A 27,782-nucleotide genomic window follows, 5' to 3' on the forward strand; every position below is an offset into this window, starting at 1 on the left:
ATTTAAAAGTGGCTAATGTTTTAGCACATCTGATCTCTTCTGGAAGCTGGTTCCAACTGCGGGCGGCATAGTAGCTAAAAGCAGACTCCCCTTGTTTTGTGTGAACCCTTGGTATTTCTAACTGACTCGATCCTAATGATCTGAGTGGTCTGTTAGGTTTATATTCAGTGAGCATATCTCCAATGTATTTAGGTCCTAGGCCATTTAGAGATTTATAAACGAGTAAAAGTACTTTAAAATCAATCCTAAATGTAACCGGAAGCCAGTGTAAGGACCTGAGGACTGGTGTGATATGCTCAAATTTTCTGGTTCTAGTCAGAATCCTGGCAGCAGCGTTCTGGATGAGCTGCAGCTGTCTAATGGTCTTCTTTGGAAGGCCGGTGAGGAGACCATTACAATAATCCACCCTGCTGGTGATAAAGGCATGAACCAGTTTCTCCAAGTCTTGACTGGAAACAAAACATCTAATTCTTGCAATGTTTTTGAGATGATAGTATGCTGATTTAGTTACTGCTTTGACATGACTACTAAAACTAAGGTCTGTCTCCAGAAACACCCCAAGATTTTTGACTTGGTTTTTAGTTGATTGACCCCTAGAGTCAAGGTATGCATTCACCTTGATAACTTCATCTTTGTTTCCAAATGCAATGACTTCAGTTTTCTCCTTATTTAACTGAAGAAAGTTCTGAGACATCCAACAGTTTATTTCATCAATGCATTGGCAGAGGGAGTCAATGGGGCTGTAGTCATTTGGAGATAAGGCTAGGTAAATCTGGGTATCATCAGCATAGCTGTGATAGGCAATTTGGTTCTTTCTCATTATTTTACTTAGTGGGAGCATATACAGGCTAAACAAGAGTGGTGCAAGAATTGAGCCTTGTGGGACTCCGCATGTCATGGACGTCCACTTAGACTTATGCTCTCCTATACTGACATAATAACCTCTCCCTTCTAAGTATGACCTGAACCATTTGAGTACCATCCCAGAAAGCCCGATCCAGTTTTCCAGTCTCTCTAGAAGTATGTTATGATCAACAGTGTCAAACGCAGCACTAAGATCTAGTAGTACCAGCACTGATATTTTGCCTGAATCAGAATTGAAGCGAATATCAAATTAAAACATGTAATTTTTTTTTAAATAGGGTGAATTCGGGTAATCTGGGACACCTAAACTGTTATTTCCAGTTCTAATCAAATTTAGTCAACAGGACTTTTACTGTAATTTTAGCATGGATGTCATGTGACAAAAATCATGGGGGCCCTTCCACAGAAAGGGGCGGGGCACTTGTCAATCAATAAGCTCCCCTGGGAATTGCCTGACAAGGTCAATGACATAGGATTCTGACTAGATTAATGTTAAGGACATAAATCTGTCATAAATAAGACAATGTTCCTAATTGTTGTCAAATTATGTTTGTGATCTATTCATGCAACAAAATATGTATTAAAGTGTTGAAAATGTGTTTTAGTTTTTTTTCTTTCAAACATTTTTTTGTTGTCCCACATTATCAAATATGATTGAGAATGTGGGACAGCATGCTTTGGGTAATCTGGGACAGTCTTCAAATGGGGGAAATATGCATTTAGGGACTTTATAAATCTAATGACAAGGGTTAATATATGCCATAATGAGAAATGGGTGTTAATTCTGGAGATTATAACATTAGCACAAGTTCACAGTAGGTAGCAGCTAGCTAAAGCAGCTAGCTAGAGAGATGCTACAGAGACGGAATCTGGGAAACGTATTCCAATAGCAAGCAAAGTTATCAGGATGAAGTAAACCGTTAGTTTCATTTCCCAAATTCCCAGTTAGTTTAGTATATACAACGGTTAAAATCACTGAGCAGGAGGGGGATCTGCGCTCAGGCCAGTTCAAAATGTTCTGTTCACAAACGCACGCACGCACACACACACACACACACACCCATACACACACACACACACACACACACAGTCATTAAGTCAGCTAAAATATCCATGGCCTTTAATTAACTCAATGAAATGTATTACAAAATGCAATGGCACCACAGCGTCAGGAAAAGAGATGGCAATAGTATGGAAAGAGCGAGGAAGAGAGCGAGGGGGAAATAAGAGAAATACGAAGAAGCTAAACCAATGGAATGAGAGTAGAATGAAGGGAGCTATTGGTGATATTGTGTTTGGCATGCATAAAATATGGTGAATATAGGCTGTTTTTAGGCCTAATACATATGTCCCAGATTATAAAGTGACCTGTCCCAGATTATCAAATTCAGGCAGAATTTTTTGGGGGCACAAAAACACTTAATAGGTGTGGCATGTCTCCTCTGGGCATAATATCTACATTATTTCTTCTGGTGTGGTTAGAAAACATCTTAGGGATTTCAGAAAAGTCTAATGTGTTGATCTAATGTGTTAGATATCGAAATAAATCGCAGAAATCAAAATTGCAAAAAATGTCCCAGATTACCCAAATTCACCCTATCATTTTAAAAACCTTTTATGTTCTTAAGCTTTTATTTTTATTTAAATAAAACGTTTCATATTAATAAAATAAAATTGCTTATGTGCAATGTGAAAAGGACATAATGTAAATAATATATAATTCCCAAATAAATAGCATCTTTCACTGTGAACTACTGCTTTAATTTGGAACAAGAGATGCAGAGGGAGTGGCGAGGCTGGACAACTCTGGTCCTCAAGGTCCAATGCTCTGCAGAGTTTAGCTCCAACCCTGATCAAACACACTTGTATGTAATTTCAGTAAACCTGAAGTGAACCTGACTTTGGTTAGATTTTTCAGGTATGTTTGATTATGCTTTATTGTATCAAATATGTCACTTTGCCCACAACTGATTGGTTTAGGTTTGATTTGCAATTGCTTTCCAAAACCTGCTCCAGAGCAAGTTTAACTGTCATCATAAGTTACCAAGGCACTAAACACAGCTAAAACCCAGTTCACTTTCTTGAGCCCGAAAAAACAGTGTTTGCTCAAATTAAATTCAAATTTACCTGAGTTGCCATTGTAACCAGCTTTGTGCAATAAACCAGTATTTTACTCACCTTTACACATCGTTTATGTCCACTTTATATACCACAGCCATATTTCATTTCACTTGCTTTCATCTAATGTAAATCTCTCTTTTATTTACAATGGTTTAGTTTTTAATGTTGTTTATTAGTATTCAATAAACTTAATACTATACAACTTCTATTCAATAGTCTTTACAAACTTTAGTTATTCCAGAAATACAGTGAAAAACAGGACCACAAATATTAAAATAATTTAACAAGTCATATAATAAAAAAGTATTTTAAAATGTAAATAAATAATATTGTGGATATTTGAATCTTAAATGTATATTTTTTACTGTTCATACAGCAATAGCACAACAATGTACATATAGTCCTACACTGCAGTCAAAAAAAAAAAAAAAAAGGTCTCAAAGCATAATGACATTTGGCGTGTGGGCAAGCAACGACTCTGATAGCAGTGGTGGAACAGACAAAGAGTGCTGGATACCCCACACCTCTAGAGACTGGATCTTGAAGCATCCCCTGCAGAGAGGTGGACTCTCAAACGTATCACAGTGTTCAGAAGATCCAGCTGTCAGATCAGCCTGCAGGTGCAGCGCGTGGCCACCATCACCACCTGCAGGACAGAGACCACACATTAAGAGCCGTAAGTAAAGCAGTGTGTACACAACATTTATTCTAAATTAAGAAAGAGGCTATTTTCCCAGTAATGTTGACACATAGGCAGCGTAACAGCACGTTTGCAGGTGAAATGTGCATTCAGGGCATGCAGATATTACCCTGAGAGGCTGTCACAAAAAAAACAGCTCACCAATAAAAAGTGTCTCTTCATTTCCTGCCATGAATTTGAAGGTTGACAATGTGCAGAATGATGCAGACTCGTAACTTTGGTTCTGAGAGGCTCCAGTGGGTTTGTCCACATGAGTGCTTAGCAGAGACCTAGTGGAGAGAGTTTGATTCTGATGAGAGGAATCACATTTGTCAGACATCCCAGAGATCTGCAGCACTGTACTCTGGTACCATTCCATTCCTGGTCGTAGCTGAAAAGTTGATTTGATGAACTTATTAAAATCATATTCTTGTGTATACAATGCAACATGTAGTTTAAAGCACAATAAATCAATTGAATCAGATGGTAAATGCAGACTTACAGTGAAAACAAAACACTCTCCTGTGCCAAAGAACTTAAATCCCTTTTCATCAAAATTCTTCTGAGCCCAATCAGAAGACAAGAAAGCCCCACAAATCTGTGTTGCCATGAGGCCAAGCAAAAGTAAAACAAAATTTAACAAAATACTGTGTATTTATGTATTTTCTGTAAGATGAAAAGAAAAAAGCATACATACCTCCTCATCTTCAGTTTTCAAGAGTACAACAGTTGGATCATGCCCCTCAACTTTGGAATAAAACCTAGCAGGAAAAAAAAAAAAAAATTTGTACATTTTTTTTTTTTTTAAAGAAATTAATACTTTTATTCAACCAGGATACATGTCAAAAGTGACAGTAAAGACTTTTAAATTGTTACAAAATATCTGCTTCAAATAAATATTGTTATTTTCAAATTTACAGTTTTAATTTATTAAAGAATCCTGAAAAAAGTATCATGGTTTCCACAATAATTTTATTTCCAGCACAACTGTTTTCAACAGTGCATCAAATCAGCATATTAGAACGATTTCTGAATATCACAGGCTACAGTAATGGCTGCTGAAAACATTATTTCTAATAATAAGTATCATTACTACTATTTATATGTATGTTTAAATATATTTTAACCATTTAATAAAAATAAAAAAACAGCTACTTAAATCATATTTTCAAATAATAAAGTTACTGTATATTGATAGCATAATTCATGTAAGTGTCCCTGTGAATCATAATAACTTACGAGGAGAGACTTCTGCCATGAATATTTGTACTGAATAGCTGCACAGGACTGAACAGAGCAAATCGCTCTGGAATCCAGGCCCAGACCACCCTCATCTCTGTTTCAGTCACTACAGAGGAGTTAAAGGCCCGGAAATCCATAGCTTGGTATGAGCTTAGGGGGGAAAAAAAGAGATATTTGTTGCAGTTCTATTGTCAATGTGAAAAATACAATTTAAATATAATGGGAATTGCAGAGAACACAAAAAACGACTTCACAAACCCCTCACCTCTTATTGTGGATGTCCTTATGAATTAGTGCCTCCTTGTTGGCATTGAAGAGATAAGTCAGTTCTTTGCGTGTCGGCAGCTGTATACTAAAAGCCCTCTGAAGCAGAGCGTCAATAGTACTGTGCCGTCCCACATTCTGCACAAAACTCTTCATGTCCTGTCTGAAGTCATCGACGTGGGCCACTCGTGAAGACACAGAGACCTTGTAGAAGCTGAGTAGAGCAAGAGCTACACGGTATAAAACTTTGTAGCCCTCCATTAGATAGACATCCAGCACTCTGATAGCGTATGTGAAAGGCAGATCGGCGAAGATCCACATGATCCAGTCAGAGTAGAACTCAAACAGGTTCTGGTGAGAGCTGGCTATTAGCTTCCGGATTCCCCTGCAGTATTTATTAGCAAGGTCACCAAAGGTCATGCATGAGGCACGTGAAGTGAGGAAAGTCCGGTCAATGTACCACTTTTTAGGGTCTGTGTAGGACACCAGGGAACAAATACTGTGGAAACACTGGGCTTCATCCTCACTGAAGTGCAAGAGAAGAGACACCAGAGCGGACAGAATAGGACAGAAGCTGACATCAGGAAAATGGTGGTTTATACAAATGAGAATTTTTTTCACTGAATTCAGACCTGCTTTATTTAGGCAGTATCTGGGAATTTCCCCATCCTCCATAAACTTTGGGAAAGGGTGTGTGCTTGTTTGCATTTCCCCAAAGAGCTTCCTAACTAAGCCACGGTAAGTGTTCACATCAGCGGTGGTGGATGTGCTCTCGATGCCGTGGATGATGTGCTGGTAAGCCTTGGCTCTGAGAGTATGAGGCATGGACCAGAATCCTGTACGGCCCATTGCTTTGAGAGCATAGTGATCACTTGAGAGGATCTTCTGATAACGGATGCCCGCTTCTGGGTCGATCTTTTCCCAGTCTACATACTGACCGTATTTCATCCCAGAAGAAGAGCTTATCTCCCAGTTATCCACCTCTGAAATGGTCATCATGGGTACTCCCTTTAAACTTCCTTTATTTCCTGTTAAAATGTTGAATTGCTCAAAGTCAAAAAACTGCAGCATGACTTGAATGACAATAATATTATAACTTATGTTCCCAACCATAAAGAAAGTTTAACCCTAAATTATAAATATATTTGTAAAAAATAATTTGTCAAGCCAATTTTTTTTTCTTGTCATCTTGTCTTTTTTTTTTTTTTTTTTCTTGTCTGATTTTGCCTGACACTACAGTATTCCTTAGCTATACTCTTAAAAATAAAGGTTCTTTATTGGCATCTGTGGTTCCATGAAGAAACTTTCCATTGCATTGCAGGTTCTTTATAGTTCATTAGATTATTATGGTAAATAATTTAAAAATAAAAAAGGTTATTAAGATGTTCTTCACACCAAGAAAAAAAAAGTTCTTTGGGGAATCAGCTTATCAACTCATGTTAGAGATTTAGTTTGGCCAGAATTAGCTGATATTGGATATTTAATTGTACATTTACTAATTTCTGCTTCATTTAAATTATACTAAATACAACTTTGGAATAAAACCTAATAGAAAACAATTAGACTACAGCAATATTTCTGTAATACATATAACATTAATATGATCAACATTTATATTTATAACAATAAATATTATAAAGTCTATGAAATTGAATATAGTAATTATTAATATCATGATTATTCATATTACCAGTCATAACAACAACAACAACAACAACAATAATAATAATAAAATGTATTTTAAACATTTCAAAAATCTTGTATTCGGTAATTAAACATATTTTTTAATTATGTGGTTATATTCATAGTATAAATGAGGTGAGTATGCCTGTGTAGAATACATAAAATGACATAAAATGAGAGACTTCTGTGATGAGTTGTCAGAATAGCTACACAGGACTGACAAAATAGCTTGCTCTGGAATTTAGATTACTCACTTTATGTAAATTAAATAATAATAATAATAATAATAATAATAACAATATTTTAATAACATTGTTGTGTTGACTAAATTCACTTTTTTAAGTTCAAACAAATACATTTTAAAAGATTGATTTAAGTGTTTGTTTGTTTTTTAAATTCTTTTTTACATATCCATTTGAAGTGTACAGCATTTTTTATTTTTTTTCCTGCAGTTAGAATCATTATTACAATACATTTCCTTTTAAAAGTAGTTTTACAAGGTATGAGCTTATAATTTTCAATTTTTTGATCTGCATAATATGTATTACATTGGAGTAAAGTCACAAATTCATTTTAGGATAACTGTTAATTAATAATAATTAATTATTAATTAAATTAAGCCTTCAGAGGTGTTACACAAGCATTTGTGCTTATTTATGATTTTATCAACGCTGGCCAAAATACCGAAAAGGTGACATTTTTCAAAGGTAAAAAGATCTCACTAACGTACCTGTAAAATCCTTGCTGGCCCGTTTGCTTGAGTTTCCTTTGGGTATTTTGATCAGAGGCTTTGCAGTGATACTTGTCCCGCCAGTGTTTCTTTTCCCATCCTCACTGTGTAGTGATCTTGCTCTTGGTCTGATAGCATTGCATCTGTTAAAATGACCCGTTCCTGCATCATCAGTGTCACAAACATAGAATGATCTTGAACGAGGTCTTATGTGGCTTCTGTCCTTGTCAGTCTCTCCCGTTGAGTGTTTTGTCTCCTCAGAGCCGTAAAGAGATCGGGAACGGAGTCTGCCACAGTTTGTCCGGTCTGCATACTGTGAATTATTGCCATCCTCCACATTCCGGACATTCACATTTGTAGAGCCAAAATAGGTGCATGCAATATTTGGAGTAACCTGAAGCATGGCCCCAACCGCCCACATCAAAGACACTTTTAAAGTTAAGTCCACAGTAGGTTTGTTGCTCTCTTTGTGATGCTCTGAGACACCTGGGTTTTGTTCAGATGATGTGACTGTCACGTGACCTGTCCATGTGGCTGTAGTACGACTGTATACACAGTGGAAAATTTCAGACAGCCTCTGTTATTTTCTGTTTTGCAGTGTAAATATTAGCTCTTGAATATGAACAATTGTAATAAAACCAATGCTATAACATGGCAACAATTATGTCTAGTAATTAAATTCAACATAAAACTGCTAATAAAGATATTGTAGATTTCTTTTCTGTGCCATCTGTTAAAATGTAAGAATGTTTCTGACATTGCTTATTAACTACGTAATAACGTCTAAGGATATATAACTAAGTTAAGCATTTATAACTTTTATATTTTATAACTTTTATTGCACATGGACGGATGTATGACAAAAACACAACATGGTTGGAAATATTAGAAAATATATTTAGAAAATATTACAAATATAATAGAAAATATATTATATATTTAAATATATTGTATTAATTTTTTTATTTTTAAAAAAATTAAAAATTGACAGAATTGGACAGTTCTCAAAGTTGTTATGACCAGCTCTATATGAAATTAATTTTATGTGGTTAGAAACAGAGAAATTCTGTCTTCTTGAAGTGTCACAGAATGTTTATACCAGACACATTTTAATGCGTGTTTTTCCAGGAAATTTCAAAAGTCAGTTCTGTTTTCAACACACTGTTATTTATTCAAACACATATATGTTTGGATGTGAAACAAAATGGTCAGGCTCAAAATGGGGGCTAATAGCATTAAATAAGATGCTAAACCTGTTCTTTTTGTTAGAATGTTACATGTTAACACACTTAGGTTAAGGTTTATTTTGTAAACATTGTGCTGCTTCTTATTAGGTGTCATCAAATCAAATTAATCAAAAAGTAGGTCACTTGCATCAATATATAAATAAGCATATTTCACATTTATAAATATAACATTTTAATCCAAAAACTTCTTAATGAAATTTAAGAACAGTGTCAAAACAGCATGCTCATATTTTCTGGGATCATCTGTTTTCTCCTCAGTGGGGGCTTGGTGGTCACAGGTGCCTCCTCATGGGACTTGGTGGGCAAATTGCTCTCTTTGGGTACCCTTGTGGGTACCCATTGGATGCTGTTGCTCCTTTTGGGGTACTGGAAGGTGTAGTAGGTGGTCCCTTTGGGAGCCTTAGGGAAAAGGTGTCAAGACATTATGCCTGACAAGATGCTGTTTTATATTTTCTGGTATCCTTATTTTCTCCCTCAGCAGATTCCATGGCAGGCACAGATTCTTCCTTTTGGGATCCAGTTGGAATGGATTCTGCCTCAGTGAGGCTGGCAGGCACAGGCTCTTCCTGATGGGATCCATCACTAAAAGGTGGTCCTTGTGGGGACTTCATTGTTTCCCCACCACTGTCTTAAAGTGAGGTCCCCACATAGCTTTTTCAGATGATGACCGTACAAAATCTTCTACCTCCATTATCACCCACCACCACCCTGTTTCAAAGACTTGCTCATCAAAGGGGCTGGAGGTGGGCATGATTGACACGCTCATTTGGGTGAACAAGTGTCTTTGATGGTGGTAAGATCAAAAAAAGAGTGGGCCTATAATTTTTTTAAAAAGGTTGTTTGTGTGCAACAGTAAATTATATCTGTGAAATTAAAAAAAAAAAAAAATGTATATGTGCTTGTTTTTTTGTTTTGTTTTTTAGTAATTTTATTATTATTATATTTTTAAATTTAAATACACTAAAGCCTGGCCTTATAAAAGTTGTGAAAGATTATAACGCATAATTAAATTTTCAAGACTGATTTATATATATATATATATATATATATATATATATATATATATACATGCACAACCCGATTTCGGAAATGTAGGGACGTTTTTTAAATTTGAATAAAATGAAAACTAAAAGAATTTAAAATCACACGAGCCAATATTTTATTCACACTAGAACATAGCGATAACACAACAAATGTTTAAACAAAGAAATTTTACAGTTTTATGCACAAAATGAGCTCATTTCAAATTTGATGCCTGCTACAGGTCTCAAAATAGTTGGGACGGGGGCATGTGTACCATGGTGTAGCATCTCCTCTTCTTTTCAAACCAGTTTGAAGACATCTGGGCATTGAGGTTATGAGTTTCTAGAGTTTTGCTGTTGGAATTTGGTCCCATTCTTGTCTGATATAGGTTTCCAGCTGCTGAAGAGTTTGTGGTCGTCTTTGACGTATTTTTCATTTAATGATGTGCCAAATATTCTCTATAGGTGAAAGATCTGGACTGAAGGCAGGCCAATTCAGCACCCGGACTCTTCTACTACGAAGCCGTGCTGTTGTAATAGCTGCAGTATGTGGTTTTGCATTGTCCTGCTGAAACACACGTCGTCTGGAGGGGGGCATATGTTGCTCCAAAACCTTTATACACCTGCAAGCTGCCCATACCATATGCACTTATGCACCCCCATACCATCAGAGATGCTAGCTTTTGAACTGAATGCTGATAACACGCTGGAAGGTCTCCCTCTTCTTTAGCCTGGAGGACATGGCGTCTGTGATCTCCAACAAGAATGTCAAATTTGGACTCGTCTGACCATAGAACACTTTTACACTTTGAAACAGTCCATTTTAAATGAGCCTTGGCCCACAGGACTTGCGGATTGTGTTTAATTTCAGCCCTTTGTTGCCCCCGTGCCAACTTTTTTGAAACCTGTAGCAGGCATCAAATTTGAAATGAGCTCATTTAGTGGATAAAAGTGTAAAATTTATCAGTTTAAACATTTATGTTCTCTATGTTCTATTGTGAATAAAATATTGGCTCATGTGATTTGAAAGTCTTTTAGTTTTCATTTTATTCAAATTTAAAAAACGTCCCAACATTTCCGGAATTTGGGTTGTATATATACTGTATATATGTGTGTGTGTGAGTGTGTGTGTGTGTGTATGCTTATTTATCTTCAGTCTCACAGTGCATAATTGTCTAAATACAAATATTGAGAAAATAAGAAATAATGCCCCTTGCCCAGTCATTAAAAAAATGACAAAACATACAACTGCTATGATCCCAGATAACTTACAGAAGGACCATAATATAGTGGGCATATAATGTTTCTGAATCATTGAGCACAACAGATCACTCAAACAATGACTGAACAGATCTGAACTTGGAGGAATGAGACAAAAAAAGATGAAGAGATTCCTTTACACTCCTACTTAAGCTAAATATATAAATATTGCAGGGTCAGATACATTTCTTGTGAAATTATTTGGGCTATCAATAGTCTATAAGAACATAGCAATTAGTTAATTGTTCTCCGGTTTATGCAGATTGTGGACTATTTGTAAAGATTTTTATTTTTATTTTTTTTATTCAACATTTCTTTATTCTATCAGTAGTCTATTGACAATGGCTACAATCAACATTCATTAATATCTCTCACAACTTGATTTAGCAGGTGCGGGTTGAATTTAGTGTTTCTGACTCCATGGTCTATTTCTTCTACTCAAACCGAGATTTCTCGTCTTCTTATTAATTTCTTTGAGACTAATCGTGCAATAAGTGAGATAATGTAGCCTACATAACGCTAGCATACCTAAAGCTTGAGAAAGTCTACAGTGTGTTTATTTAACCTTTTCTGTGTATTAATTTTGAGTGTAGGCCTCGTGAGATGTCTGTAAGAGGCCACCGTCTGACGTCACGGCCAAACAGGAAGTGGCTCTGCGCAGTTTATGTTGCTGGTGACTTTGCTCTGAGTTTCTACAGAAACGCGTTTTATTACTGAAACGACAGTGCCGCAATATGTCACAGGATTTGTGGTATGCATTTTAAATTCGCATCGTTTATAAACATGTGAGGTCTACAGTTCTGTGTCGTAGAATTCAGCAAACTTAATTTGCTGTTTAACGTTTGTTCAGTGGATCTGTATTCAGCCAGATCCTTTCAGACTGAATTTATCTCTGTATTAATTTCTTTATTGCTCGTCACACCCTATACTTTAATAAATGATTCTGTGTTTGTGTACTTATATATGTTTTTACTCGGCGAACAGCTGATATAAATGTTGCCAGGCCGGTTTTCTGAGATCTGTCACATGATTTTGTTGATGCCAATCTTGTGATTTAAATTATTTGAAAACTGGCGGAAGCTGTGTCAGGTGTAAAACTATTTTTTTACCAAACTGACATTTTTGTTTTGTTTTTCATTTTTAGGTTACAGAATTATGATGCAGCTTGTCGGCTAGCTCAAGAAATTGCAGAAAACATCCATGAAAGAAACAGACAGCAGAGGACTGGAGGAAACCCAGCCAAGGTAAAGACACTCTAAGACACACTAAAGTTAAGCCATATGTGTATGGCTGTATATCTTATATTTGTCTGTACTTGTAGCTCAACATGACCCTGAGAGCATCATTACAGAAGCTCAAACAGAATATAGCACAGCTCAAGGAGACATTGAATCGGGCTTCTGCTCAACGGCGTATGTATCCTTTCCAAAAAAAACAAACAAAAAAAACACTTAATACTAATTTCTTGCTTCTCAAAAGCTGAGAGTGAGGTCCAAAGATTTTGAGAGATCCAGAGGAAGAGTGTGGTATATTTTACATTGCACTTTAATTAATTAATGTCTTATATTTTTGCAACAGTCTTGAGGCTGAATATTGTATACATTGTAGTTCATCCAAAAATAGTTTTAAACATACATGCTAGTATTTATTTATTTGTTTATTTATTTATTGCAGGTCACAAATTCAGACATTTTTTAGCGTTTCAACCTCTAGAAAAGGCAACCCCCACACAAAAATACTATAATATTATTGCATTCTAGTCATGAAATAAGTGTTATGAAGTCATATAATAGAGTAACCGACCAAAGCTGAATTTATTATTTGCTGATTATCCTGCCCTACAATGAGCTTGTTACTCAAGAACTAGTTCTCTCCAGTTTATGAACAATTTTATTTTATTTTTTCTTTTGAGCCAGTTCTTTTCAATGAACAGTTAATATGGTTCATGAATCAGACTGGCTCTTAAGTTCTGCTTATTGGCATTATGATTCAGACAAAAAGGTTATGAATATTTTTGTTGTTGCTTTAGGAGCTCAGAGTGATGGCAGAACTGGTAGAAACTCTGCCAAATTTTCCTTTCATTTTTAATAAAATGCCTGTTAGAATACAGGTTTAAAAGATATTAGGGTGATTAAACAAACACAGAATCTTAATATCACCTTGTCCTTTAATAAAGAGAAAAAAAGTGTGATTTCTTATGAGCACCTGTAGGGGGCAGTGTATAATAACAAACCAATAACCGTATGGTCTGAAGTAGTGGTGTTTTAGTATTAAAGTACTGGCCCTAAACAACTGTAATAAATAAAAGTGAAAATATTACTGTTATCTTCATAAGTCACAGATGTTTATGATGATTTAGCAATGGTTCTGTGAGAGGAGTATAATTATGCAATCATAAATGTCATTTTAAAGCCTTAATGAGTAATGTTAGAATGCAAGCCGAAGCAGACAGAAGACAGAACCTTGTTGATGACCTCGCTACCAGAGAAACGAGACTGAACGCCTCTTTTAAAGGAGACATCACAGAAGCTGAGCCATCAAGGTACATCCATTCTGTGACCGTTGAAAATTTTGGCCATATAAGTTTAATGAATAAGATACACCACAGGGTTTGTTATACGTTATGTTTGCAAATGATTATTATTTAAAAAAAAAATGCAACACAAAAAAGTACATATTTTATTTGGTGTTAATTAAATTTTTAGCAATTTTGTATAATATCAATTGATGTATTTATTATATATTGGCATTATATCAATATTATTAGCATCAACCTTTTGGAAATATCACTAATTTCTTAGAAGTGAAAAAAGTTTTCATATTTATCATATGGTTTAACGATATTATTTATATTTGTTTATTTATTTGTGTATTTATATATTTATTTAAGGCTAGTGAACAGTATTTCCGATTTTGCGCTGTTGATGTTTTACCACACAGAATAATCATTTTTCAATTTTTGCCAGAAATATTTCGATTTTTCTTTAAATGTTAAGCTTGCTTACTTTGTCTTTTCATCTTTACAGAAAACACACTATAATGAAAAACAATAATAATTGGTTTGTAAATTTCCATTTAAGATTTTAGGATTGATATGATGCTTTGTTGTTTTTGAAAGTCTCTTATGCTCACCTTGGCTTTATTGATTAGATAAAAATACAGTAAAAACAGTTTTATTGTGTAATATTGCAATTTAGAATAACTGTTTTGTTTTATTATATTTTAATTATTCCTCTGATGGCAAAGCTGAATTTCCAGTAGTCTTCAGCGCCCCGTGATCCTTTAGGACTCATTTTTAATTATAATCCATGTTGAAAACAGTACTTTACTCTCACTTTTAAACAATTTAATACATCCTTCCTGAAAAAAAAAAAAAGGTATTAATTTCCTAAAGTAATAATATTTTGGTGACAAATCAGCAGATTTTGAAACCATGATGGAGAATACAAAACCAAATGTTTATGATTGCAAGGTATAAAGGATGTACAAGATCAATAAATGTAAAATTTTCAGTGTCAACACAGCAGTGGCCTGAAAGAGGAAGTGACTGTTCCAAATGACTCAGTCAGCTGGCTCAAAACTCTCTCACTCTGGCGCCGATTTTGCGGGCAATCCTTATTGAAGCTGCATAGTTTGATATTCACCTTAATTTGATGGTTATGCAGAACAACAGTAGAGAAATCATGAACTCTGTGCCCTAGTTAGTCTACCAGACCATAGAGGCCTTTGCTTGCCATGCCTCCTCCTTTGCCCTGCAGTAGTGTCCCAGTGTTGAGTAACTTCATGCCAGAAATGGTGCGACCTGTGCTCAAACGGAAGTCTGTGCACACTCTCTGAGGGCTCCAGTTCGGCTTTACTGCTCTGCTGATCAGAGCGGAGTGTTGAACTTCCACCATCCAGACTGTTTACACTTCCCTACTCTCCACTGAGCTCACATCCTCTCTCCAAAATACACCAATCAGAGACTTAATGTGTCACCGCCAATCTCCTGTGCGCTTCTGACTCTCAATCGAAACGACAGCTCGGGAGCCGAACTTCCTTAGAGAAATGAGATGGTCATTATTCTGATTTGACCTTCTCGATCCAGGTTATACGTACTAGGATAGGAAGGCAAAACAACCTGCTAATATAAAAATCATGTTTTGCTCCATCTGTCTGGATTACTCTTCTTTTCTGTTGTTATTGTAAACTTCAAATAAAACTTAAAAAAAAATTAAAAAAATGAACTATCCCTTTAAACTAAAATTAAAAAATAAAATAATTGTTATTCATTGTTATTATTCAAAATAATCTTGCTATGCTAAAATAACACTGACACAGGCTAATAGGTTTGATAGATTGGGCCTTTTTGATTCAGTGGGTGGTAAAGGCTGAGAAGAGGTATTTAGTTACTATCTTTAATTAATAAAATTAGGAGACTTTGAGAAATCATTTATAGGCCTGATCCCTTTTTTTTCTAGCCATCTTTGTGGACTTAATCCTCTAATTCCTTAACATGGGAGGGCTGAACTTTTATCTTTATTGGTCCCGTTCACGTCGCACTGTTATGCTGTGCACACATTTAGCTAAAGAGTGCTAATAAATTACAGTCATTTGATCAAGTTTTTTTAAATACTAAAGAATTTTTTATGAGGGTGTTAGCCTGGCAGGATTTTTAGGGCCTGGATTCATCTCACTGTGTGGTCTTTGTCTGCCAGTGTGGGTGTTAGCTTTGCTTCAATAAGCTGAAATAGCATTTCACTTTTTTCCATAGGGCTAAGACCAGGCTTATGGCATTCGTGAAACAATACCTTTGTGGAAGATTAACCTCTAATCAAGCACAAAATGACATGCCGCTCATTTGAAGGTTCAGAGTTCCCGACCATGTTCCCCCTACCCTCCTCCACCCGTTTCCTCTCTTTTATATTTGATCGTAATGCACAAAGTTGTAATTAGTTAAATAGGGCCTCTAAGAGACGAGGTCTGTCTCCAGGTCTCGCTCCAGTGTGATGCCTCGTCTGATTAAGTCTGCGGGCTCTGCGGGAGGTTAATTGGATAAGCGTTAATCCTCACGCCGCTGAGATGGAGCGGAGGAAGTGGAGAGGGGCTGGTGTAAGCTACGAGTTGCCAAACATGTCAGAAAGATTAGGATCCGCCACTGACCACTTGTCTCGCTGGCCAGAGGATTAATATCAGCTTGGTCTTGGATAGAGACTACGCTTCAAAGGCACTGTGTGACTGCCTTGGTACTTTTGTAGATCAGAAAGCTGGAGGAATGGAGAGATTGAGAAGAAAGAGGTCTAGCTCATCGACCATGTGAGAAGTAAACTTCCTTGGTGTGAGGAATGATGAGAATGAGAGGAATAGATCCAGCTGAAGACTCTTCAGAGGTTAGTGACCTCTCTGAACCCAAATGAAGATCCGCTGATGCTGAACTAAGTGGAAGAGAAGGGCCATTGTCAGAAACTGGTGCTTATAGTGAGAGGAAGTCATTTGAGTTTTACTCAAATACCTTTTTTGACATGCAGTTTCACCTTAACCTGCATGAACAACTGCATATTCCTGAAAGGAAACATAAAAAAAAAAATCCGTATAAAAATGGTTATAAATCCTTGATATGGGTCAATGACATATATGAGAGTCCACGATAAAGGGAAAATCATAGTTTAAAACACATGTGCCAAGTTATTAGCAACAAATTCTTTGTATGCATGTCGGATATGGTATTTTCAGAAGTTTCAATTTATTTACTCAAAAAAAATCTTTAAAAAAAAAAACCTTCATCAGCCATTATTTACTTTTAAGTGTTACAAGCTATATTTATAAGCTATGAGTATAGATTTTTTTAATTAAGTTAAAATGTGTTTTATACAAATATTATTGATTATTAATTAATAAATATCTTGTATCATATGGCAATTTACAACCTTAACTAACCTGTTATTAAAAAAGAAAAAGGAAAAATCCTCAATTTTTCTATTGTATCTTTTTTTCTTCATGTTGGTTGCACCACATGGCTTGGAATTTCTCAAATTGTTATTTTTCATAAAAAGTTAGGTGCCTTTAAATACCGAAATATTATCCCAAACTACTTAATTTGGTTTATTTTTAAGAATTTAATTAATTTTTTCTTCGCTGTGATATCAAGACAGATGTACCATAAAACTAATTGATTTGTACTCAGTGCCATGGATGGATTTGTTTTCACGGCTATTGGTACTTTTGATATAGGCTCTGAACCTACAGGAAGCAGGACACCCGTGCGAGCTAGTGACCGGCTCATAACTCTCTGCGCGATGCTGAGCGCTGATAGCTTTTCCAGAAGAGCCTTTAAACTTCACTTCTCTCTCTGCGAGCTGTCCAGGAGCCTCAGGGGGAACAGGTTTCATACATTAATCAAAGAAAAGTGCAAAAGCACAACGCAGTGTCTCCACAGGATAACAGGCCACTTCACGGTCTGGCATGGCGCTTTGAAAGCTTGTATAAAAGCCAGAGGCTGTTCATATGCTTTGTGTCCTTGTAACATAGGGCATGAAAACTCACTCTCCGGTCCCAACAAAGTGGAACCCATATGAACAAATAAACAGAGGTTCTCTGATCTTACAAGGTCCAAAGTAGGGCATGTTGTTTGCTATTTTAGAAGTAAAAAATAGAAAGGTTATTTATTCTGAAGGCACATGAGTGCTACAGATGTGAGTTTGGTAAAAGAGCCTGTGGCTCTTGAACAACTCACGGACATGCTTCGAAGTTTATTTACGTTTGTAAAGTAGATGATGTGTGTCCATTTGATGTGTGCACGTAGCTGTTGATTGACAGTGTATGTGGAATAGCTATAATATTGCACTGTGTACGTAATCTAGTTACTGTGTGTGTATGTAATGAGAAAGTTGACTTTGTGTATTACAGTGATGACTGCTGAATGCATAAACGCATGTACATACGTTTTTGTGTTTTATTAAAACAATAAGCAAGAGGCTGTGTTACAGTGATTTTACTTCTGCAAAATAACGGTGCACTCGGTTTCTGTTGGTTTTCTTAAAAAATGATATGTTAAGATTCCGTGTAAGATAGACCTACCGTGAGCTCCAATATTATTCATCTATGGTCTATGCTTTTGTTGAAGCCATCAGATGTAAGCATAATTTAATAAAAAAAAAAAAAAAATCAATGTAGTAGTGGCTAATTCCAGGTGAAACAATTTAGGACAAACAAACCCATTCCTATGAAGTACAGTGAATGCGTTCTGCGTACTGTGCACAGTACGATTTAAATAATATTATTCGGCAAAGATGTATCAAATTGAGAAGTGAAAATACAGCTAGTTTTACATTGGTGTAGAAGATTTCAAATAAATTCTGCTCTTTTGGACTTTCTGATTCATCAAAGAATGATGAAAAAATGTATCAAGGTTGCCACAAAAATATTATAAAATTTGAAAATATTTGTGCTGCTTAATGAGTAATGATTCTTATGCAGTTCTGAAAGATCATTTAACACTGAAGCCTGAAGTAATGGCAGTTCTTCAGCTTTGCTCTTACAGGAATAAATTCCATTTTATGTATAAAGTATATTAAAATAGAAAATCATTTTTAAATTGTAATTAAGTTTCGCAATGATGCTGTTACTGTATCTTTGATCAAATAAATGCAGCCTGTGTTCATAAGAGACTTCTTTCAAAAACATTACTAACACCAAATTTTTGAAAGGAAGTGTGTATTTATCACTTATACTTATAACCAGAGGCTATAAGTCAATAGTTTTATTTATACTTTTTTCCCCCATAACAACTTTTGTTTGTGAATCATGGGAATGTGATGCATAGTCTCATAAAAGTTAAGTACAAAATATGATACTTTTCCCATAAATTTATTTCAGAATTTCAAACTGCAGAATTTAGAAGAGTCTGTGTAATATACTGACATGATACAATGTGTATTTTTGTGCCAATCACCATCTCCAGGTCAAGTCTGATGACAGGTGGAAATGGTTCGGGGCCTGCCGTGAACCCGTGGCTGGTTAGTGAGTCTGAGGAGACCAGAGGACTCGACTTTGGAGAAATCAAAAACCAACAGCAGCAGATTATCGAAGGTATATCGCAGATGAGTGCAAGTCTTTCGGTCTTATAACTGATGTGGTATTTGACATTGTTTCGAGCTGGCAATTATCTGGCCACCTCTTTCTGCTGTCAAGATAATCATCTGTTTCCTGATGGGATGAGACATTATAAGAAGCCCTTTTTTGAATTTACGCCCCCATTATGAGATCTGCTACTCATTTGAGAATAGCAACTGGTAGGAGTTTTGAGAAAAAGCAGGAGCCGTTTTGTCTACCCAAGTTATACTTTTAGCTTCAAGGTTAGTGCTAAAGTACCTTGTGGCTCACCGTAGCAGCTGCCTCTGTCAAAAATGACATCAGATCACACTATATGTCATTTAAATGTCACAGATGCCAACACCCTGCTGCTAATGCTTTTCTCTCTCTCTATGAGGCTCATTTAGATGGAATTGATGTACTTTTCAATTGGTTTTCTGACCCACATGAGATGAGCATTTAGCTTGTCCTTCAACGCCTGATGATTTACGTGATTTTAACCACAGGAACATAAAATATGCACGTTAAACCATCATTTTTTTGGATAAATATGTGCCTTTTTGTCTTTCATTTGTACAGTTCTGTCTAAATATGTCTCTATTCTCATGTGTCTTTCTCTTTAGTTCAGGATGCTGGCCTGGATGCTCTGGCTGCAGTCATAAGTAGACAAAAACAGATGGGTCAGGAGATCGGCAATGAGCTAGAAGAACAGAACGGTAAGAAAAAAGCGCAGTAGCCTGTATGTGACAGCTCTGGCTGAACATTCAGATGTTTTCTGTGAATAACGTCTAATTTGCGGTCAGCTTGGTTTTACTTTGTCACACCGCTCTCTCGCTACACTACATATGAAGTCATTGGCTCTAAAATGAGCTGAGGCTGGGGTTAAAGTGGAAAATTTGGAACAGGCTCCTTGGAAACCCGCTGTCACCTGGTCTATCATGTTTTTTAACTCCTTCCTACTGCAATGTATTAAACATATTTTCTAAACATGAGACCTGTGTCCTTTGCATAGAGACATCACATCATTGTGGTGAATCTGTTTGAGTTGGAATGTGAGAACATGGAGGAATTGCATAGTGCATGATGATGTCAAAGTCACATGGAGGAAACTGAGCTCAGATCAGTAGTCTGTGACCTCATCTGAAGGTTGCAGCTGCTTTTAACTTTTCCCACACTGTTCTTCAATCTGTCTAGCCAAACTGGTAAAGTGAGACATGCTAGACTGGGGAAAACAGATAGAGATATATAATTATACATTTTTGAAGTGAGATATTCTATCCACCAATATCATTTTCCTGAAATGCAATGTTTTCTCAAAATGATCAGCAGCACAAAACTTCACTGGCGATGACTTGTCAGGGTTACAGCAATTTATACTGCAATACTGTTTTCTATTTTAATATGTTTAAAAATTTAATTTATTCCTGTGATGGAAAAGCTGAATCTTCAGCAGTAGTTACTGGAGCATTACTCCAGTCTTCAGTGTCTCATGATCCTTCAGAAATCATTTTAATATTATTCTTTGATGAATATAAAGTTCAGAAGAACAAAATTAGTTTGAAATGGATTTTCTATCAATTATCACTGTCTTAAATGATCTTCTGATCAGTTTATTGCATTCCTTCTGGATAAAAGTATTATTTTATTTAAAAAAAAGAATCTTCCTGACCCAAACTTTTGAGCGGTAGTGTAGGAGAAGACAGCTGGAGGCTGGAGAAGGATTGAAGCTGAAGAATTAAGTGGAATTATATTATAATTTTAATTTTTGACTCCGTTCTTTTCTGTTTAACTTTGTCTGAGAAGAAACTAATCCAACAGGCATTACTGACAAGCAAATACAAATCTTTTGACCTTGAGGACCCTGAAATAGAGATAACCGGTTATCTGTAACTTGTGAAGACAACACAGGAAACTAAATCAAATTTAAACTACAACAGCAAATGTGAATTAACTAAAAGTAGAAAAAAAATTGGTATTCAAGAAACATTTCTTATCAAATTTTTAAACAGTTGTGCTGCTTAATATTTTTGGGGAAACCGCGATGCCTTTATTAATTGATGAATTGAATAATTTCAAAAGAGCAGCTTTATTTTGAATTAGTAGTCTTTTGTAATGCTGTCACTTTTATAAATTTAATGTGTTGCTGAATTAAGGTATTCATTTCTTTTAAAAAAATCCTACTGACTCAAACTTTTGAATGGTAGAATATGTAAAACAGCATATCATTGTCTGTTTTAAAACATGAATGTGGGGGACAACATGTTTATGTATGGATAAGCGTATTGAGTGTCTGTATTAGCGGTGTATTATTAAATGTTCCTAAACTTTGCGTCCTGCCTAGCTGCATTGTAGCGAGAGCATCCTACTCTGATATATGCAACTGTTTCTGGAATGATTAGGGGTTTCAAAGGAAATTACAAAGGAAGAGCAGCCATCAGAAACATCAGAAATATTCATGAAAGCTGCTGGGCCGCAATCTTATGTGTAAAAATGTACATTAACCTAATGAACACACATTTCAGTTGAAGTCAATTCTGCGTCTATGCAACTTGTGTCTAAAAAAAGAAATCCTGATGCAAGTTCACCTCCTCCCTGTTGCTTTTGTTGGCACGGTGAAGGTTACCCACAATACTTTTTCAGGGGGCAGCGTAATTACTATGGACCGCTTCCAGTGTCACTACTCTTTCCTGTCTGCTTCAGCAACTGGCTTTTGAAGAGTGAGTCCTATGTTTCCAAATGTTTCAAAGATCACATTTGGTACTTTTATTAAATAGAGATGATCAATTAAATTTACTTAAAAGGTAATGGAACTATTTTGTATGTGGCTCCAGAGATTAGTTATATAATAGGTTTTTACATAGCCTAAACAAATCTCAGGTTCATCATTATGGTGACCTTCTGGTGGAGACTAATGCTGGGAATTGCAGGCACTTGGCTGCTTTTCACCATCTCTGCCCCGTCTCAGTCTATTCAGGGCCCAGCGTGATTGATTTAGTCTGCTTCTTGCCTCCCCCAACTAAACATAGGAGTGAGAACAAATTATTTGAACGGGACCTCGATTTTTCTCCCTTCTTTTTCTAAAACGTGCAGCGTCATTGCTTCCTAGAACAGGAGTTTTTAAAGCAGTAATTGAGATCGGATGGTCTCTGTTTCATAGGCTCACTTTTGAGAGCTGATAGAGTTACGGTTCTGTTCTGCTCTACAGTCCAACAAACCTCCCCTGAATTTCATCTGTAAGAGTATTGCAGATATAAGCCACGATATATCCCATGTGTGCATTAAAATCCTGATTTCTTCTGGAAACCAGCCCCATGAAAAGCTGTCACAGAAGTTCTTGAGCAGAGTCCTATATCTCAAGACTCCGCGGAAGGGATTCCTTCCAAACTGCTGTAACTTTTGTGCTTCTGATGCACTTAAAGATTTTATACAGCACACGTGCAGTGTTTACAGAAAGCATTCATGTTGTTCCTTTTTTGACAAATTATTAACCTAATAACTCGCTAAAATAATTTTTCACCAGTAAATTCATAATTTTTTTTTAACACAATTAATGCATTATTTGTTTTTCCACTTCCTGAGTCTATGCTAATGCTAAGGCACAGTCACATTAGCTGAATTTATTTTGTGGGCAATAAAGGTTGAGTCTTGGGTACTTCATGGTTGTTCTATATTTAAGAACACAGTAAGCTTGGGTAATTCTATGAGCTTTAAGTATTGGAATTTTAAACTCTTCCAAATTAGCATTTGCACAATGCATTTTCCTGATCATGCTGTAGTTTGGATTGAAGTCTTGCCTCTGACTGGGTCATTCCAGAACTGCTAACTTCTTTTTTCCAAGCCATCCCTTTATAGTTTAGCTGTGTGCACTTGATTTTTGTTGCACTGGAAAATTAATCTTTACTCAAAATGCAGATCTCTGACTGACTCAAACAGCTTCTGTCCAAGTATTTACCTGTATTTGGCTCTATCCATGTTGGTCTTGGTTCCAACAAGGTTTCCAGTTGCTCCTGCTGAAAAGAGAATGATGCTGCCACTACCATACTTGATGGAAGAGAAGGTGATGCCTTGGTCTTGGGCCATATTTGGTTTGCGCCAAACAGTCTCCTTTGCTTTAGGTGAATCGACTCGACCCTGGACTAATCAGACCACAAAATTCTTCCAGAAGGTTTGCAGTGGCTTAAAAGTTTTGTCACGTGGCTTCTATTACACTTTAGCCGTGATGTAATGTCGGCCTTTTTTTAAATTGGCGTTCTTCTAGCCATTCTCACGAAGAGAGGCAGAATCAGTGAAGTGTCGAAAGAATTGTTGATGTCTACATAGTTTCCCCCATTTCATCCAAAGAACTCTGCAGTTCTGTCAGCGTTGTAGCGGGCCTCTGATCATTTCTCTGGCAATTGACCTTCTGTCCTTGATTAGTCGATCTGGTAGATGGCCTGATCTTAGTAATGCATTTTCCGTTTGGTTACAACAGACATCACAGTTGTCCTGGGCAAAGTGACCCTTCTAGTATTTTTATAACCTTCTGTAGGACGTTTATTCCTCAAGACAATTTCGCTCTACAGGTGGTTCCATGGTCTACATAAAAACACAGGGCTGATCCAATCTGTTTCAGTTGTGAGCTTCCCCAATAGATCTAACTCAGTATAACTTGGGGGTCATTCAGAGTTGGTTGTTTGACTACTTTTAAACTTGATTGGTTGCCTTAAAACCAAATCGCTCATGGTGTGGAACACAACAAACAAAAACATCTGTGAGACGAATGTGTATGTAGACCAACAATTAAAAATTAGTGCAGCTGGAATGCTATCTGAACGCTGTGTGAAGTCTTGGGTTGGGTACCGTTCACATTTTTTTTAAATTCTTGTTTTATTTTTTCTGATAATCAAATGAAGGCATGAAACATTTATTTATTTTTAATCAAATCAAAATGAAACCCTTTTATTTTTGGGCAAACAAACAGAGGTTTACTGTTAAAATTAACAGTGGCATTCCGTGGCATTCCGTGCTATAGAGTAAATTCCATTTTTATGAATGGACTCCTCCATCTTGTCTGCGTTCTCGCGGAAACCATATGACCCTAGAAATGTAACCACACTTCAGAACATTTCGGTTTGCCGTGTGTTGTGTTTTAAAGAGTTGCAGGGGTGACAAGTCACAGGGTCTCTCTCTCTCTCTCGTATGCGCCCAAATGTGTTCTCAGGTACCGAAATTTGGTACCGAATGATTTAATGTGAATCGATACTCGGTAGTACCGACGCAATTCGGTCCGTACCCTTAAAAGTACCGAGTTCGGTACCCAACCCTAGTGAAGTCTGCCTTGACAGATTGACAAGCATAATTAAAAAATGAATCACAAAATTATCCCAATTAAATATGTTGTAATTTGACTTTGTAACAGAGCAAAATGTGAGATTTTGAGTTCTAAATTTGAAACTGAACCCAGAGGAGAGGTTTTCAAACTGGCATCTGGGGTCTGCAAGACTCAAGAGGATGCTTGGAGGTTAGTTGAGAGATGGAAAAAAAAATGTTAAAGATGTTTAAAAAAAGTATATTTAACTTACCATGTTACCATAAGGTATTAATTATTTATATTTGATTTTCTTTTTTTCTTTTTTTTACAGAATGTATTTTTGAAAACATTTTCTTTAGAAAACATTTTAAAAGCACATTTTCCACAAATACAAATGGGAATTTATAGATGAAAATATGTAGTTGCTTTTAGTTGCTGAAGGGGATCATAATATTTGTAGAAAAAAAACTGAAAACACCAATTTAGATTATATGTAGATGAATCTGAAATATGGGACAACAACTAATACGATTAAAGACAGAATATCTGACATGATCCACAAGCTACTGTTTGGTATTGGTTACTGTAAACTGTAAAAAAATAAAAAAAAATCTCTGAAATTTATGGTAAAATACCAGCATCAGTGGTTACTTATAACTTTTTAGGGTTTACAGACTTAACTTAAATTCACAATAAAAAAAGTATTTCATTAAAGGGATAGTTCACCCAAAAATTAAAATTCTTTCATTAATTACTCACCCTCATGTCGTTCTAAACCCGTAAGATCTCCGTTCATCTTTGGGACACAAATGAAGATATTTTTGATGAATTCTGAGAGCTCTCTGCCCCCCCATAGACAGCAATGTAATTACCCCAATCAAGGTCCAGAAACGCAGCAAGGGTCAGACAAGGGTCAGTCTTACGGGTTTGGAACGACATGAGGATGAGCAATTAATGACAGAATTTTCATTTTTGGGTGAACTATCCCTTTAATTGATATAATGTTAATATACCAACCTACTAATATCCATTGAACCATTGTAATAATACACTGATAACCACCAAAAACAAATGGAGATGAGAAAATCACATAATGAATGAAAGCTCATCACAAGCAGCTCTTCCCCAAGCTGAGAACGAAATTACTAATATAAATGTTTCTGACTGCTTTTAAGAAATGATGCATGGTAAAGCGCATTAAATCATTGAATAGCCTGTAAAATTAGCAATTAAATATTTTGAAATGTGTTATTTGTATGAAAGCAAAGACAATCTTATAAATCATCAGATATGGTGAATAAATGCCATATCAGCAACGTTATTAATCATTTTTTATAATAATATTTAGCTATTGACCACTAGCATAACGACAAGTGACCTGTAGCCACTGCATGTGTGGTTTTATGCCTCTTATGCTACTAATGACGTCTTTTGGCTATTACTGTCTCACACACACACACACTTAAATTGCAGTCAAGACCTCAGATACCACAGTGACAAAGGTAGTGAAGAGGTCAGTTTCTGTCATTAGGAGTTCAGAAGGGCAGCCCATCACTAATGGTGCCGTCTAGCGGTAGAGGAACAACCCAAGGTCTTCATCGGAGAACTGAAATGCATTGGGTTGATTTGTGTTAAAGCTCCAGTTTCCTCAGATCAGGACTTGTGAAACGTGTTCACTGTTTCTCTTTTAACTACATGAGGTAGCGCCTATAAAAACCCACAGCTCTATTTTCTATAGAAAGACGATAGTGTTTTTTGGTGTGCATTATTTGAGAGTGATCGTCTGAACATGACTATATAGCCAGAATTAGGCATCACTGTTCCAACAGCGTGTTTTAGCCGCTCCATTACAGTCTTGTATTATATGACATAATCGACAATGTAAAAAGTAATAAGATAGTTTAATGCCCTAAAAGAGACAGCAGAAAATGGATCGCTTTTACAAAAAAGGACAAGAAAAAAAGCTGCTTCCTGTTGCCGTATAACCTTCTTGTCCTCTTGCATGTTCTTTTTTCTTTGAATGAATTTTTTCCCTCCTAAAAAACACTCTGGTTCTGTAACAGTGTTTTACTGTAAATAGATTAAACATTTGATGTAGGAAGTGAGAGGCAGCACTGATCTCCTTTTAAGGCCAGGGCTGTGAAGGGTGGTCAGTAGTTAACATGACTCTGAAGCTTCCTGCTGACTCTTGAGTACTGTCAACATACTGGCAAAATTGGCCTGCTTCAGACATCCTGATATCCTGGTGCTGACCATTTAACCAGGGCCGGAAAGTCAAAAGGGAATTTACGTGCCCTGGTCATTTGGCTGGTACTGAGCTATTTTAAGGACAAAGTGAATGTATTTAAATGTGTATTATTGCACTTAAAGTGTTAGTTTATCCAACATTTACTCGCCTTCATGCAGTTCCAAATCACATCAGACTGTTTTCATCTTCAGAACACAAATAAACCTGGAGAGATTTATAAAATTTGGATAAAACCACCGACTGGAGTCACATGGCTTACTCACAATGCCTCTTTTTGAAGCTTTGATTACCAAGACATTCAATGGATGGACGGAAATCAGGTTATGTTCAAAATATTTAGTTTGTGTTCTGAAGATGAGTGAAAGTCTTACAGGTTTGGAGCAACATTATGGTGAGCAAATGATGCTTAGTTTTTATTCAGGCCTAAATTTGTATAGGACAAAAAGTAAAGGGTTCAAAAATAAATAAGATTGAAAATCTAAAATTTCATTGAACCTGGAAATAATATATATTGATTTTGAGATTCTTCACTGCACTAATTAAAGAGATAGTTCACCCCTAAATTACAATTTTGTAATTAATTACTCACCATCATGTTGTTCCGAACCAATAAGACCTTTGTTGTTCTTTGGGACACAAATTAAGATATTTTTGATGAAATCCGGGAGCTTTCTGGCTCTGCATAAACAGCAACAGCAATGCATCTTGCACCTCATTTGCAAGCAGAGGAACGCAAACGCATGGGTCTTGGTACTCTCGTGAACGTTCGTCATAGACTGACATGGTAGAGAAGAAATTGTTGAATAAAATCGTTATTTTTGCACACAAAAAATATTCTCGTAGCTTAATATAATTAAGGTTGAACCACTGATGTCACATGGACTATTTTATCGATGTCCTTACTACCTTTCTTTTGTGTTTTCCAAAGATGAACAAAGGTCTTAGGGTTACGGAACGACATGAGGGTGAGTAATTAATGATAGAATTTTCATTTTTGAGTGACTGTCTCTTTAAGCAAACTTCTACAAAATTTATACAAAAGGAATATTGTACCAAAATGTT

General features: G+C 36.1%; 2 protein-coding genes across 2 annotated transcripts in view; one reads left to right on the forward strand and one right to left on the reverse strand.

Moving 5' to 3' along the window:
• Nucleotides 1-2,618: 2,618 nt before the first annotated feature.
• Nucleotides 2,619-8,034, reverse strand: LOC131542704 (TBC1 domain family member 24-like). The gene is made up of 7 exons (XM_058779618.1): nt 7,584-8,034; nt 5,172-6,198; nt 4,904-5,056; nt 4,362-4,425; nt 4,167-4,262; nt 3,827-4,055; nt 2,619-3,631 (listed from the first exon to the last, which is right to left on the reverse strand). The coding sequence occupies exons 1-7, from the start codon at nt 8,002-8,004 to the stop codon at nt 3,423-3,425; spliced, it is 2,199 nt and encodes a 732-aa protein (XP_058635601.1). The 5' UTR covers nt 8,005-8,034; the 3' UTR covers nt 2,619-3,422.
• Nucleotides 8,035-11,708: 3,674 nt separating this feature from the next.
• Nucleotides 11,709-27,782, forward strand: part of stx8 (syntaxin 8) — a 54,733-nt gene continuing 38,659 nt past the window's right edge. The window contains exons 1-6 of the mRNA XM_058778366.1: nt 11,709-11,863; nt 12,257-12,356; nt 12,434-12,528; nt 13,544-13,654; nt 19,052-19,179; nt 19,806-19,898. Of these exons, the coding sequence (XP_058634349.1) occupies nt 11,847-11,863; nt 12,257-12,356; nt 12,434-12,528; nt 13,544-13,654; nt 19,052-19,179; nt 19,806-19,898 (544 nt within the window). The 5' untranslated portion in view covers nt 11,709-11,846. The remainder of the gene's footprint in view (nt 11,864-12,256; nt 12,357-12,433; nt 12,529-13,543; nt 13,655-19,051; nt 19,180-19,805; nt 19,899-27,782) is intronic.

Source organism: Onychostoma macrolepis, chromosome 06 (genome assembly GCF_012432095.1).
Source record: "Onychostoma macrolepis isolate SWU-2019 chromosome 06, ASM1243209v1, whole genome shotgun sequence".
Lineage (NCBI taxonomy): Eukaryota > Metazoa > Chordata > Actinopteri > Cypriniformes > Cyprinidae > Onychostoma > Onychostoma macrolepis.

Excerpts from the sequence above, each read along its gene's own strand:
- LOC131542704 (XM_058779618.1), bottom strand. The coding sequence starts at position 8,004 with ATGTGGGCGGTTGGGGCCATGCTTCAGGTTACTCCAAATATTGCATGC. Across the intron at positions 4,263-4,361 it reads TGAAAACTGAAGATGAGGAG|ATTTGTGGGGCTTTCTTGTC; the intron begins GTATGTATGCTT and ends ATGGCAACACAG. Across the intron at positions 4,056-4,166 it reads GAGAGTGTTTTGTTTTCACT|CTACGACCAGGAATGGAATG; the intron begins GTAAGTCTGCAT and ends TCAACTTTTCAG.